Source organism: Pseudophryne corroboree, chromosome 6 (assembly GCF_028390025.1).
Source record: "Pseudophryne corroboree isolate aPseCor3 chromosome 6, aPseCor3.hap2, whole genome shotgun sequence".
Taxonomy (NCBI): Eukaryota; Metazoa; Chordata; class Amphibia; order Anura; family Myobatrachidae; genus Pseudophryne; species Pseudophryne corroboree.
The window spans coordinates 698509952-698525641 of NC_086449.1; the positions used below are offsets into that span (position 1 = coordinate 698509952).

Genomic DNA, 15690 nt, shown 5'->3' on the forward strand with positions numbered 1-15690 from the left:
TTAGTCACATTACACCACACAGTAGTGTCCGTTTGTCACACTACACTGCACAGTAGTACCCTTTTATGCATTACACCACAAAGTAGAGCCCCTTATACACATTACACTACACAGGAGAGCCCCATATACAAGTTACGCCACGCAGAAAAGCCGCTTATATACATTATGCCACATTAAAAGCCTCTTAAACACATTACGTCACAGTAGAGCACCTAATACATGTTATGCCAGGTAGAGCTGCTTATACACATTATGGCTGGTAGAGCCCCTTATACACGTTACGCCAGGTAGAGCCCATAAAACACATTATGCAAGGTAGAGCCCATTATACACGTTATTCCAGGCACAGCTTATTATACACGTTATGCCAGGTACAGCCTATTATACACGTTATGCCAGGTAGAGCCCATTATACACATTATGCCAGGTACAGGCCATTATATATATTATGCCAGGTACAGCCAATTATACACATTATGCCAAGTACTGTACAGCCCAACCACCTCATAACTACCACCCCAAACCCACCCCGGTATTGTAAATGTAGTATCTTCTGCTTTCCCACTTTGTAGACAGAACTCTGATTGATGCTCTGCCTTGGACTCCACACACTCCAGCTGGGCGGCTCTGCTTAATGAATGCTCTAGCCGCAGGAACCGGCTGGGCTGGTGGGCAGGGTGGGCACATGTGGATGTGCTGGTGCTCCTTCATCTGTCATCTCTTCCCCCCGTGGCCACTCCCGGAATGCCCCTAGCTTGGCTTCACTGGCATTCTGGGAAAGTGGGAGGGTCGGGAAGATGGTATCACCAGCAGCACTGTGCTGTTAGTCTGTTACCAGTAAAAAAAAAAATGGGCAAGAGCAAGCGTGGTGCCAACAGGGTGACTGAGGAGTGCCCTCTAACCTTTTTGCCGCCCTGAGCATGAGCTCCTCCAGTCGCCCTCTGTATAATGTCCACAGTAGGAGTGCCCCTTACACATAATGCCTACAGTAGTAGTGCCACACAATGTCCACAGTAGTATTGCCCCTTATACACATAACACCCTATTGCCCCTTACACATAATACCCACAGCAGTAGTGCCCCTTACACATAATGCCCACAGCAATAGTGCCCCTTATATATAATGTCTACAGTAGTGTCACACATAATGCCCACAGCATTATGTGAGCCCCTTACACATATGTCTCCAATGCGTGGACCCGGTACCTGCAGGAGGTCCCAGCTCGGGCGCTATTCCTCCTCTGCCTTCTCCTCTTCCTCCCTCTTGCAGGCTGCGTTACTCCAGCAGCAGTGGCTCTGGAGGATGTTGGCAGTGATGCCGTGGGGGGGATGTAATTACCCGGGCCCGGAACTGATGGACCCTGGTCCGCTGCACTCCTCCACACTGGCCAGCAGCAACAGCATAAGTTCTCATCTTGACTGCATGTGCTGTGCTGCAGTGAGGCAGAGAGGCTGCTGCTGAGCCTCTGCCTTTTCCTGTATGGGTAGGGGAGGGGGGAGTGTTCACACTGATCACGCTCCCCACTTGAATTGCCCCTGGCTGAGGTGTTCAAGCAGACTTCCCACTCCACCACGCAGGGCTCTGCAAAGATTTTTATTTTTTTTCCATAATGGGGCATGGCCACGCCTCCCGCGCTTAGACAAAGCCCCTCAAAATTTGACCCAGGCCGGCTGAACTCTCGGCGGCATTGGATGTCAGTGGCAGCAGTGCTGTGGCCGCGCACTCTCCCTGGGGAGAAGGAGGAGGAGGGAGCTGGAGGGACCTTACAGGGGGAGCAGCGCTACATGCTGCCAGTGCCACTACCTGTCATCCAGTTTTACAGGTGCAGTGGCAGCCGGCAGCATCAGGGTAGCAGAGCAGGGAGAGAGCCTCTTCAGCTTGGCGCCTCCCTGCACTGCATATCCTTGCTGAGTGGGTAGCGCCGGCTCTGTATATACTGTAGGTATATTCATGAAGCAGTGAAAAGTGTGGAGAAGTGAGCCAGTGGAGAAGTTGCCCATGGCAACCAATCAGGTGCTACGTATAATTTTATAGAATGCACTTTATAAATGTTACCTAAACACTGATTGGTTGCCATGGGCAACTTCTCCACTGGCTCACTTCTCCACCTTTTTCACTACTTCATGAATAGACCCCATTATGTTTAGTACTAACACAACACTTCTCCTAGAAATCAATGAATCCATAGTTTTTTCATTGCCTAACTTGCACTAAGTCTAACAAAGTAATTGCTGAATAGTTGCTAGTGGTTACTGCTTATTTGTTCATTCTTATAACTTCAGTTAAGACATTACATACTCGTAAAGAACTGCTTCAAGTCCAGGTTTTAAGAATATCTTGAACACAGATGGTTAAACCAAAATTGCTTGAGGAACTAATAAAGCCACCTGTGCTCAAGCATGGATATCCTTAAAACCTGGACTGTTAGGGTGCCTTGTGGACCGTGTATGGGAACCACTGACAGAACAGATAAATGTAAGAAAGCAGTAAGTTTGGTCAAAGCTCATAAATCTAGTAGGAGCATGGACTGAAGACCAAAATATGATCTCAAAGTGAGGACCCTTACGCAGTTAAAAAAGGTTGATTCACAAATCCACACAACTCTTTTTAGAGAATTTGGCGTCTATTTACTAAGCCTTGGATAAAGTGGACGGAGATAAAGTACCAGCCAATCGGCTCCTGTCATTATTCAAACCCAGCATGTAACATGGCAGTTAGGAGCTGATTGGCTGGTACTTTATCTCCATCCACTTTGTTTCTTACTGTCAGGATAGTGAGGGGGGCGGCATGTAGGGGTCGGTATTGTGACCAGCAGTCTCCTTACAGCCAGTCACATAACTTCCTTCTGCCACACAAAGTGGTCACACTCTTGATCTTGTCTTTCAGATTGGATTAGAAGTCACTGACCTAAAAATAAACCCAGTCATCTGGTCAGACCACCACTCCCTTTGGTTCTCGGTTGCAACCCCTCAAATAAGATCTCTGCCTGTGGAGTTGACCAGGTATCGTCCAAGAAGGGGTATGACTCCCCAGGATCTTGCAGCAAATCTGGATCTCTCTGCTATACCAGGTGCCTGTGAAGATCCCTGTTCCCTAGTCCATTATTATAATAGGGATGTTAAGGCTGCGATTGATAATATCACCCCTGTGCGTATAAGACCTCGTAAACCACAACGTCGAGCTCCCTGGTTCGACAACAGTGTTTGTGAGCTCAAGAAAGGGGGGCGTAGACTGGAAAGACGATGGAAGAAGACTAACCTAGTGGATGACAGAATAAAACGAATACAGCGCTGCGGAATATGTGTGCGCTATATAAATAACTGGTAATAATAATAATAATAATAATAAAGCATAATGAAGAATATCAATCGACAATCACTCATAAGAAATCACAGTTCCTGTCAAATGAGATCACGGCAGCAAACAATAGGCTAGCTCAACTTTTCCACAGTGGAGATGCTTTGCAAGCCAGCAAGCCTGCAAACTGATAAAAACCCTCTCCCAGGCAAGATGCAATGAGCTTGCACACTTCTTTGCAGATAAAATATCCACCATCCAGGCTGGAATCTCCACAGTGCCATCAAAGGATTGCCAAACTACAAAGCCTGCCAATATAAGCCACCTGCCTTCATGGACCAGCTTTGACTCAGTGGATGTAAAGGACACTGCTGAAATTGCTCTGATTTTGTGTCCCACCACCTGTGATCTGGACCCGGCCTCAACCAAGCTTCTAATAGGTTGTATGGATATAACTGGTCCTGTCTTTGCAAAAATTGTTCAATGCTCTTTGCAGATAGGCATTTTTCCTGGACCCCTAAAGGAGCAATTGTTACACCTCTTCTTAAAAAACCTAATTTAGATCCCAACTGCATGACCAACTACAGACCGGTATCAAACCTTCCTTTCCTAGGAAAGGTTATTGAGAAAGTGGTTGCAAATCAACTGGAAACCCACCTGACAACCCATGATATTTATGATCCATTCCAATCAGGATTCAGGAGAAGACATAGCACTGAAACAACCCTGGTGTGTGTGTGTGTTAAATGGTCTTCTGATGGCAAGAGACAGAGGTGACTGTTCAATATTAATCCTTCTGGATCTCTCTGCAGCATTTGATATCGTGGACCGTGGGCTTCTGATTGAGCCACTGATACATTTTTGTGGACTGGATGGCACAGTCCTAAGCTGGTTCAAATCATTTCTCACAGGCAGGTCACAGAGAGTATCGTCTGGAGTATACTCATCACCATCAGTGCCATTGCTATGTGGTGTCCCACAAGGTTCTATACTATCTCCCATGCTTTTTGAAGTATACATGCTCCCGCTGAGTGAAATAATCAGGCGCCATGGCCTGGTCTATCACTGCTATGCAGATGATACACAACTGTACTTGTCCTTTGCTCCAGGCACTGATAACCCAATAGTAACCCTAAATGGCTGTCTATCTGAGCTCCAGGATTGGATGAGCGCCAGTTGGCTGCGACTGAACCCGGCTAAAACAGAGGTCCTTATAATAGGACCACAACATCAAAGGACAAGACTACAGCATAGCCAGCCAACTGGACTTACATTCTGGAATTCAGAATTACAAACCACTGATCGAGTGCGGAATCTTGGCAGTGTCCTGGATGGTGGCTTGACACATAAACATCAGATATCAGCCACAATCAAATCCTCATTCTTTCACATGAGGAACATAGCCAGAATCAAGCACTTAATTCCCTCAGATGATCTGCCAAAAGTCATATATTTATTTGTATCATCTCGATTAGACTACTGTAATGCCCTGGTGCAAAACACAGCTGCTAGGCTGATAACCAACCAGCCCCGTTCTAGACACATAACACCCATCCTCTACTCCCTTCACTGACTACCTGTAAGATTGCGAATCATCTTCAAGATTGGCTTACTGAGTTTCAAAGCATTATATGACCAGGGCCCAAGGTACCTGAAGCAGCTTCTGATCCCATACTGCGCCACTCGATTACTGCGATCTGTAGATGAAGGACTTTTAGCAGTACCTAGAATCTCCCATAATTCATCTGGGGGTCGAGCTTTTAGTCATGCGGCACCGACTCTATGGAACGCACTTCCCCGCACAGTGCGAGAGGCCCCAACTATAGAATCCTTCAAAAGTAGACTCAAGACTTTCCTGTTTACTCAAGCATTTCCATAATGTCCCTGTAGTATTTTCATGCTTCTGTATTTTATGAAAAGATGTTCTGTACTTCATTATTATCTGTACTATATTATGCTATGTATCTGTTAATCGCCTTGAGTCCTATAGGAGAAAGAGCGCTATATAAATAAAATTATTATTATTATTATTACATCCCCTAAGCTTAACATTGTCAGATCCTTTCAGACATGTTGTCTTCAAGAAGCATAGTCATCTATGCAGAGGCAAGTTGCAAAAGATGGTGAGCAGGGATTCAGTTAAGTTCCCGACAGTCGGTATCCCAGCGGTCGAAATACCGATGCCGGAATCCCGACAGCAGTCAAAATGTCAGCGGTCAAAATCCCGCCCGCCGCCCGGTATTCCCACAAGGGTGGTGGTACACGCCACCACCCGAGAGGGAATATAATATTGTGGCGAGCCCGAAGCTATCAGGATTCCTGCGTGGGTATTTCGACCGCCGGGATTCTGACTGTCGGAAAATCATACTGAATCCGGTGAGCATGGTCCAAACAGTTGCCCAGGAACCCCCTCCTGTGCTCGTATTACAACCTCTACACCCAGCATGCAGAAACTGTTGCCCCTAATTGAAAAAAAAATTACAAAAATAGATAGATAACAAAAATGAATACAGTAAAAAGAAGAAAGGATTAGCAGGCAGAAACAGGAACAGCAAGTACATCACAGAAATGAGCTAGGAACAAACTAAATTACTGACAAACTCATTTTTATGAGCTAAAAATTGCAACATACACCTTTAACCTGTCTTTGTGAAGCTATGAGACAGCCAAATGAACTTACAGCAGTCTAGTACCTGTTTGGCAGCACATCGGGTACTGGTTGCAAATATAATTGTGACTGACATGCTTGTAATAGTCCCAATCTTTTATAGGTGAGCCAGGCCTCCCCTTCCCGCCCCACATGCATTTCCTGTAAAATCATGAAATGTACACGTTTCCCCTACAAAGTGTATAAGAATTCATCTTATATGAGAACAACGAGCTGCGACCTGCCAGGATGGCTCCGGGCTAGGCTGCCTGCTCATCCATAGATCCTTCCTAACCACACCGCATACATATACCCTCTCACTGCTACCTAGGGAAAGACACTAAACCTATTCAGTTGCAGCATGGTGAGACTACAGACACCTATTATCTGAAATAAATATTATGGGTCTGATGCCGAGATGAACCCTGGGAAGTCATGCATTTTGTGCAGGAATAAATATATTCGCCAGCATACAGATTTGTGCACATCTGTGGCACCCACCCCCTATCGGTAAACTTGGTTTGATACTCGTCCTCATCCTCAGGGCAAAATTGTACTATCCTATACTTGGTGCAGATTACACGCCTAGAAACAGACTTATTTTTTGCTTCTGTCCAGCTCTGAATAACTCGCGGTTCCATTGACATCCCCTCACTGATTTTTGGCTATGTGAGGATGCCCAGTTATACTCCATCAGTCGCAAGTGGAGAAGTGACTGAATTTCATACGACAATGTATTGCCTGTGCGCTTGATTTTGGGGCATGCACAGTCAGGGCAGGAGTAAGGATCTTTGCCAACCTATGCAGACCCTGCCCTGATCCCGTGACACCTAGGGGGGGGGGGGGGGGGGGGGGGCAGGACTGGCATAGATGGTACATGGGCAGGGTGTGTGCCGGAGCATCACTTGGAAGCGGCATATAAAGTGGAGCAGGGGCATGGATGCATGTTTGCATCATCATTGCCACGCCCCCTGCTATACAATGCTGAGATTAACATCACTGTACTTGGGGGGGGGGGGGGGGGGCATGGCTGTGATGAATCAATTCAGCATGAATCATGTCATCTGCACCTCCCACTTCCGTCGGTAAATGGGTGGCTGGGGGTAGGTGGTAGCTACCCTTCAATTTTTTTTTTTAAGTAAACACCTGATACACTATATCGATCAGGGTTTATTTTCTTCATTGAGGGGATGGGCTTAATTGACCGTTATTTTTATTAAAACAAACATTTATTTATTTATTAAAACAAACATTTATTTTGCATCTTAATTAATTTATAACCTACCTCTAGCAGAGATGAGGCAGAGCCATTGGCAGACACCAGTATAGACTGGGACTGGCGGGTTTTGAGGTGTAGATGAACTCTCCAGCTTCCAGAAACTTTTTGGTTGCACAGTAAAAAACTTTGTCCATCAAACCTCATTGCGGTACCTGGTGATATGTAAAGGGGACTGCTTCAGTTTTGCACGCTGAATACATAGTAGAAATGTTTAGGGAATATTACAGAATGAACAGCATGAACAGCTTACCAGTCCAAGGGGAAGATGTATCAAACCTTCCAATCAGCTTTTATCTATCACTAGCTGTTCTACCCATTCTTCGCACAGGAGTTTTTGATTTTCACAGCTGTACATCTACATGAGTGCTAATAATTTGGTAAATCTATAGAGATGTAAATTTGATACCTCTTAATTATAAATATAATTAAATATTAATCCATGGTTCTTGGCATTACCCGAGGAGCACCCATAGCAGATACGGTAAAAAGTGACAGGACCATTTTTGTAGCTTATTAAGTTCTACACACTGGAGGTGTAATCCAAATGTTGATCCGATTGTCCGTTTGGGCGTTATCGTTCATGCAATGCAAGCCACGCATCGGTAATGATGTCATTATGTCAACCCCCTTTTCATCCCCTTAGGGGAGGTTTATTAAGATTCTGATTACGTAGTTTTCCTGTTTCACCTGAAGAATACCTGTTACATTTCATCTTCCTAATATATCGGGAAGTAAAAGAATTAGTGATCAGTCAGTCAGTGGGTGAGGGTTTTCACATTTATACACTGACTGTATACAGGTTGAGTATCCCATATCCATATATTCCGAAATACGGAATATTCCGAAATACGGACTTTTTTGAGTGAGAGTGAGATAGTGAAATCTTTGTTTTTTGATGGCTCAGTGTACACAAACTTTGTTTAATACACAAAGTTATTAATAATATTGTATTAAATGACCTTCAGGCTGTGTATACAAGGTGTATATGAAACATAATTGAATTGTGTGAATGTAGACACACTTTGTTTAATGCACAAAGTTATAAAAAATATTGGCAAAAATTACCTTCAGGCTGTGTATATAAGGTGTATATGAAACATAAATGCATTCTGTGCTTAGATTTAGGTCCCATAACCATGATATCTCATTATGGTATGCAATTATTCCAAAATACGGAAAAATCCGTTATCCAAAATACCTCTGGTCCCAAGCGTTTTGGATAAGGGATACTCAACCTGTATATAGATTTTACATAATGCACTTGATAAATGCTAGCTAGAAGCTGGTTGGTTGCTATGGGCAACTTCTCCACTCTCCAGAAAGTTTGATACTGTACCTCTACATTTAAGTTAACCACTGTTACCACAAGATCATCAGTTATGTACTAGGGACCTGAATCAGATGTGGTTGGAGCTGCTATGGCAGCAATGACAGCACTAATATGGTAATGCAGGAGTAGGCGTCACGCCTCCTACTTGCATTAGTGATTTGAGCTTCATCCTGGGACGCAGCATTGGGTCAACTGCGACACCATCGGGCGGTTGCATGACCCATGGGGTTGTGCAAGCCAGCTGCTGCAGGTCTGAGTAAGAGGCCAGGGAATCTCTGTCCTTTGACGGCGATCCTGACCTCATCCCTCTCCTTCAACGGTGAAGACACACTTTCATTTTGCGACCATCCCCGCCCCCAAACAACTTCAGACTTATAAGTCTAATGCCATCCTGTGACGCGTCCACCGTCGCAACCCACCCAGGACGGGTCTAGTGCATGTACAAAGGACCGAACACTGTTTCTTTGCTGCATGTGCCGCAGATCTGACCAAACCTCAATCAGACTAGATATTCTCAATTACACTGCATGCCCGCCTTTTTGTGCAACTGCTCCCCAAGCGTAGGAATTTGAGGGCCTTGGTGGGCAATGAAAATGTTTGCACTGTCCAATGGGAGGGCAACAGGAGGTTTTTGATGTACGAAGATTAGATGAATGGCAGACAGACATTTTATCTGACAGCCTAAAAACTACCAGATACTGTGACCATACACTGTGGGAGATTTATCAAAGCTTGGACAGAGATAAAGTTGAGAGACATAAAGAACCAAAGTCACTAACTGCCATGTTACAGGCTGTGTTTGAAAAATAACAGAAGCAGTGTACGATATCTGCGTTTCTCCGCTTGGGAGGAACCATTTCCACATTCCTCCCATGCGAAGGAACATGGGAAATGTTTGGCACCAGGTGCGACGGGAATGATGGAACGTTTTTCATGCCCTACCATCCGATCATTGCAAATTGTTCGCGACTATGCAATTAACGACATGATCCTCCAAAAATCTGATTGAGGGACTACCAGTAAAAGAGGGGTGGCTATCAATATATTCATTAAAGATGGCAATATCTAGGTAAGGCTAGTTTTTTTCCAATGTGCAAGGTGCTGTGGACAACTGCTTACTTTATTAATCCTGAACTTGTGTTGTGAAATGACACATTACATAGAGCAGACATACAAAGCTGAGATAGCAAAATATTAGTTATTTCTTTATCATCAAAACATCCTGGGCAACTGTAGATAGGGTTTTCCCAAAATAAAATATAGGTATGAGTGAGGACACCAAACTATTAAGCAGAGGTGCCAACCATGTATACAGTACTAGTGGGTCTTGCCTAGTGCCTGTTCAAAAAATGCTTATTTTACCCAGAACTTCACAGTATAATATTTGCTACGGAAAACTTGAATTGTGATCATTGCTTACATTGACTAATGAAAATGTACTGACCACAATAAAAAGTACTTTAAGGGTCTGTGGTGAAGGTCTATGGTGAAGAAAAAATATATATACTTACTGTTGCATGTGCAGACTTGACGTAGAATGTATTGTGGCGTAATAACGCTAAGCCGGGCAGTGCTGTAAGAAGACAATACTGATGGGACCAGCTGTATTATTTCATGGCATGTACGACTGTTGCATTGTTGGTCATGGCAGGGCAGGTGAAATATCTTCTCCACTTGTAACCCCATGGACTGCTCTAGCTCATGTCTTGATGCATTGAGTTTTTCAGCTATGAGCTGAGGATTTCTGAATGAGCTGGGGCCTGTCCTGGCCACCATAACAAGGTCCAGAGATGGTGAATGCTCGTCCTTTTGAAGACTGGCCAACTGAATCTGTTGTCGGTCCGTTGCAAGTAAGTTCCCGAGAAACCGTTGCAGATTGCGCCAGTGGTCCCCAATGAAGTCCTCCGGAGATAAGGTATTAAAACGCAGAACCAAGGATTGTTGAAGAGCCTCTTCATTAAAACACCATACTTTAATGTGTACGGGGGCTGTGGCATAGAACGTACCATCGCTGACTGTGACATTGAAAGTGTAATAGCCCTGGTGAAGGCTCTGAAGTGCTATAACATTGCCATCTGAAATACCAACAGAAAAGACACCCTTTCTCAACTCCTCTTCAGCCAACTTGTACATTAATGTATCATGAGGATCCTGATCTGTGGCATGGAGCTTTCCCAACACACTGCCATGGAAAGACATTTCACTGGTGGTGATGAAGATTTCCAGCGGCAGGACAGTTGGAGAGTGTCGGCTTTGGTCAATGACCTGGATACTGACAAAAGTGGCAGAGGAAAGGTGCGGGGTGCCACTGTCAGTTACCTAAACAGCAAGAATTGAAAATAATTTATTGATATTGACTGGTTGCAATTTTTACCAAAATAAATTCAAGTTTAATCTAATTGTGATTGATTTTGTATGTTTTTCAATGAGACTTAGGGGTAAAGTGGTGGTGTTGCCTATAGCAACCAATCAGATTCTGTCTATCATTGCTCTATTGCATCCTAGAAAATGAAAGGCAGAATCTGATTGGTTGCTATGGGCAACATCACCACTTTTTATTTGTAGAGACTTTAGTTAATTAACCCCTTAGATTTAGAGTAGAAACAAATATATATTCTGCACTGCATTTTATTGGGTCTAAAAAAACAACTGTTAACATCTCTAAGCTTCATTTGCAAGAGTACAATTTGCAGAAGAATATTACATTACATATACATTATGCAGTAACAAATGAAAACGTGGGCACTAGTAATAACATCAAGGTAATGTCAATGAAACATTTTCTTCTAGTATAAATTGCTCCAGTCAGGCTACTATAAATGCCACAGCTATTATTATACCCAGGGTGAAAACCTAAAGAGGAATATATATATATATATATATATATATATATATATATATACATACATACCACAGTGTATGTATATATATATATATATACACATATACAGTATATATATATATATATATATATATATATTGTAACACTGTAGGGGTGCAAGGTGCCTTTTCCTGGGGAATATGGCAGCCCGCAGCAGCTGAGGAACAACACAAGTCCAGTTTCTGGTACAACTGACCCCGGCCAGTTTTATTGAAACAGAAAATAAAACAAACCCCAAAAATAAAAATACCTTGCCTGTCCGGCACTAACTAAACATAAGATGTTCCTAACTGTCACTAAACAAAACACAGAGTTCTTCAGTACATACTGTATAGCTTACTTGCATCAGAAAGCGTGTCTCTCACACACAGATCCTGCAGCCTTCCCAGGCAGTCTGCCCATACTAATCAGGTTAGAAGCACTATATCACTCTTACACAGCTGAAACCCTGATTAGCCCTCTGTGAGGCCAAAGACCCGAACTGGGCCCAATGTCTAGAACTCGCCTTATCTCTCTCTCAGAGCCTTTTCCCAGCTTTTACAGCAAACTGAAAAGGTTCAGACAAAACAAAAAGCATTTTTCCTAGAAGTTAACATTTTCTAAAACATGTAAGACAAGAACCTGGGACAAATATACCTGCCCTCAAACACTATCCCAGTGTTCTTGTCACATATCCCCCTCCCCTGTTTCGACCTAGGGGCCGGAACACTTGTAGCCCCCAAACAGAAGATGTGAGACAATGCATCTGCGTTGGCCAATTGTGTTCCCGGTCTATGTTCGACAGTAAACTTAAAGTCCTGCAACGCTAGAAACCATCTAGTTACACGAGCATTCTTGCCTCTATTTACATACATCCATTTTAAAGGGGCATGGTCTGTCACTAGTCTGAATTGTCTACCCAAGAGGTAATATCTCAAGGTATCTAGTGCCCACTTAATGGCCAAAGCCTCCTTTTCCACAATGGCATACCTTTTTTCATGCTCATTGAGTTTCCTACTCAAATAAATGATAGGGTGTTCGTCCCCATCTCTGGTTTGGGACAGCACAGCACCTATCCCTACCTCTGAGGCATCTGTCTGTACCACAAATTCTTTGGAAAAATCTGGTGTTATCAACACCGGTTGTGAACACAAAGCCACTTTTAACGCTTGGAACGCCTTTTCTGCATCAGGGTTCCATTTCACCACATTTGACTGCTTCCCTTTGGTAAGGTCTGACAACGGCACCGCTGTGGTCGCAAAATTAGGAATAAACCGTCTATAGTACCCAGTAATTCCCAAAAAAGCCCTTACCTGTTTTTTATTCACTGGACGAGGCCAGTTTTGAATAGCATCAACTTTATTCAATTGGGGCCTAATCAGACCTCTGCCTATGGTGAAGCCCAAGTATTTGACCTCCTCCATTGCGAGGCAGCACTTCTTTGGGTTAGCAGTTAACCCTGCCTCTCTGATTGAGTCCAGTACTGCTTGTACTTTAACCAAATGTGACCCCCAGTCTGTACTGTGAATTACCACATCATCCAAATAGGCAGCTGCATATTTTCTATGGGGCCTCAAAATTTTATCCATCGCCCGTTGAAAGGTTGCTGGAGCCCCATGCAACCCAAAGGGTAACATCTTATACTGGTACAGCCCCTCCGGAACCGAAAAGGCTGTTTTTTCTTTGGTGCTATCAGATAAAGGTATTTGCCAGTAACCTTTGGTCAGGTCCAATGTGGTGAGAAACCTGGCTGTTCCCAGCCTTTCTACAAGCTCATCCACACGGGGCATGGGGTATGCGTCAAACTTGGACACCTCATTTAACTTACGAAAGTCATTACAGAAGCGTATGCTACCGTCGGGCTTCGGGATGAGCACTATGGGACTGGACCACTCACTGTTAGACTCCTCTATGACTCCAAGTTCTAACATGGTTTTAACTTCCTTAGAAATAGCTTCTCGCTGAGCTTCAGGAATCCTATATGGCTTTAAATGAACCCTGACCCCTGGTTCTGTGACAATGTCATGTTTTATTATGGTCGTTCGGCCAGGCAGCTCTGAAAATACCTCCCTATTTTGGATGAGAAATTCTTTAACCTGATTGTTCTGATCAGCTGATAATGTCTCTGACACCTTCACTGCGGGAAGCAACCGGGGTGAAGACACCGAAGGGCAAGGCTCCGCTGACAGAGACAACCTATCTTTCCAGGGTTTGATTAAGTTAACATGGTAGATCTGTTCGGGTTTTCTCTTTCCCGGCTGGTATACTTTGTAATTAACCTCATTCATTTTTTCCCTAATCTCAAATGGACCCTGCCATTTAGCTAGGAATTTGCTTTCCACAGTGGGTACCAAAACAAGAACTCTATCTCCAGGAGCAAATTCCCGTATCTTGGCACTCCGGTTATAGACCCTCTGTTGAGCACTTTGGGCCTGTTCCATGTGCTCTCTGACAACAGGTACCACGGCTGCAATCCTATCCTGCATTTGTGTTACATGCTCAATAACGCTTCTATAAGGAGTGGGCTGTCCTTCCCACGTCTCTTTGGCAACATCCAACAGCCCTCTGGGGTGTCTACCATACAACAAATCAAATGGAGAAAACCCCGTAGAGGACTGAGGAACTTCTCTGATGGCCATTAACAAGTAGGGCAACAAACAATCCCAGTTTTTCCCATCTCTCTCAACAACCTTTTTTAACATACTTTTTAATGTTTTATTAAACCTTTCCACCAACCCGTCAGTTTGGGGATGGTAGATGGACGTCCTGAGGTGAGTGACCTTAAATAACTTGCACAATTCTTTCATGATCCTTGACATAAATGGAGTACCTTGGTCAGTCAAAATTTCTTTTGGTATTCCCACTCTACTAAATACCTGCACCAGCTCCCTAGCTATCGCCTTGGTTGTGATAGTGCGTAAAGGGACAGCCTCAGGATATCGAGTGGCATAGTCCATAATTACCAGGATATACTGATGGCCCCGAGCAGACTTTAACAAGGGCCCCACGAGATCCATGGCTATTCTGTCAAACGGGACCTCTATAATAGGCATGGGAACTAGTGGGCTCCTGAAATGGGGTCTAGGGGCATGATACTGGCATTCAGGACAGGAAGAACAATATTCAGACACTACTTTATAAACCCCTGGCCAAAAGAACCTTTGTAAAACTCTTTCAGTGTTTTTTTCTGCCCCTAAATGTCCTGCGGTAACGTGACTATGAGCTAAATCTAGTACCGTTCTCCGATAAGGCTGGGGAACTACCAGCTGTTCCACCACATCCTCACCCCTTTTGACAATGTGGTACAAGAGCTCATTACAGATGGCCATGTGGGGATACGTAACCCTGTCACCTGGTACCACAGGTTCCCCATTAACAATCTTAACATTCTCTCTAGCCTTTATTAAGGTAGGATCCTTTAACTGTTCAGACGCAAACAGATCCTTCTTTACCTCCAGGTCAGGCACGCTTTCAGTTCTAACTACTATGTCTCTGTTCCCGGCAAGAGGGTCCTCACTGGACTCCCCATCTGTCACTTCCCCAGCCAAACTAGCAAAAGGCAAAGGGCCAGAAAGTTCCGAAGACCCACGTACATCCATAAAATCACCGGTATTATCAACTGGCTTTTTACTTCTCACATCTGTTGATAACCGTGATTCCCACAGTTTCCAAAAATGAGGAAAATCCCTCCCTATTATGGCCTCATGCACCAAGGTAGGGACCAGTCCCACTTTAACCATTGCTGACCCACAACAAGTTTCTATATTCACCTCAGCAGTGGCATAATGTTGGGTATCCCCATGTATGCAAGTTACCCCAATAGGTATTTGCTGGACCTTTAAGGGGTTCACTAACCCAGCTTTCACGAGGGTAACTAAACTTCCTGAATCTAGCAAGGCCTCTACCCGGTTACCTTCTAAGAACACATCACACATTTGTTTTTCCAGCTCAGGTGAAGGTACCACAGTACAGGCTAACCTAGCAAAGAAAGACATTCTGCGACATTCAAAGGCAGCATCACATTGCATGGGTTCTTGCGTGACTGGGCAATTGGCAATAACATGACCTGGCATACCACACCTAAAACATTTAACCACACGATTATCAACCCATTTGGGCAGCATAGACCGTTCTAGCCCCATTGGCCTGTTTCCAGGGCCAGTGTTTACAGTCTCTCCAGCCTTGCGTTCTCTTAACCGCCCAGCAACGTTTTCCCACGGAACAGTCTTACCAGTCTTTACTGAAGGGCGCTGTCGAGGATCTATGGGTTGCTGGG

At 44.3% G+C, this 15690-nt stretch overlaps 1 protein-coding gene across 1 annotated transcript in view; it reads right to left on the reverse strand.

Annotated features, from left to right (window-relative positions):
- FAT2 (FAT atypical cadherin 2) overlaps positions 1–15690 on the reverse strand; it is a 229218-nt gene that overhangs the window by 29814 nt on the left and 183714 nt on the right. The window contains exons 19-20 of the mRNA XM_063928331.1: positions 10066–10873; positions 7231–7376 (exon numbers count right to left, since the gene is read on the reverse strand). Coding sequence (XP_063784401.1) covers positions 7231–7376; positions 10066–10873 — 954 coding nt within the window. The remainder of the gene's footprint in view (positions 1–7230; positions 7377–10065; positions 10874–15690) is intronic.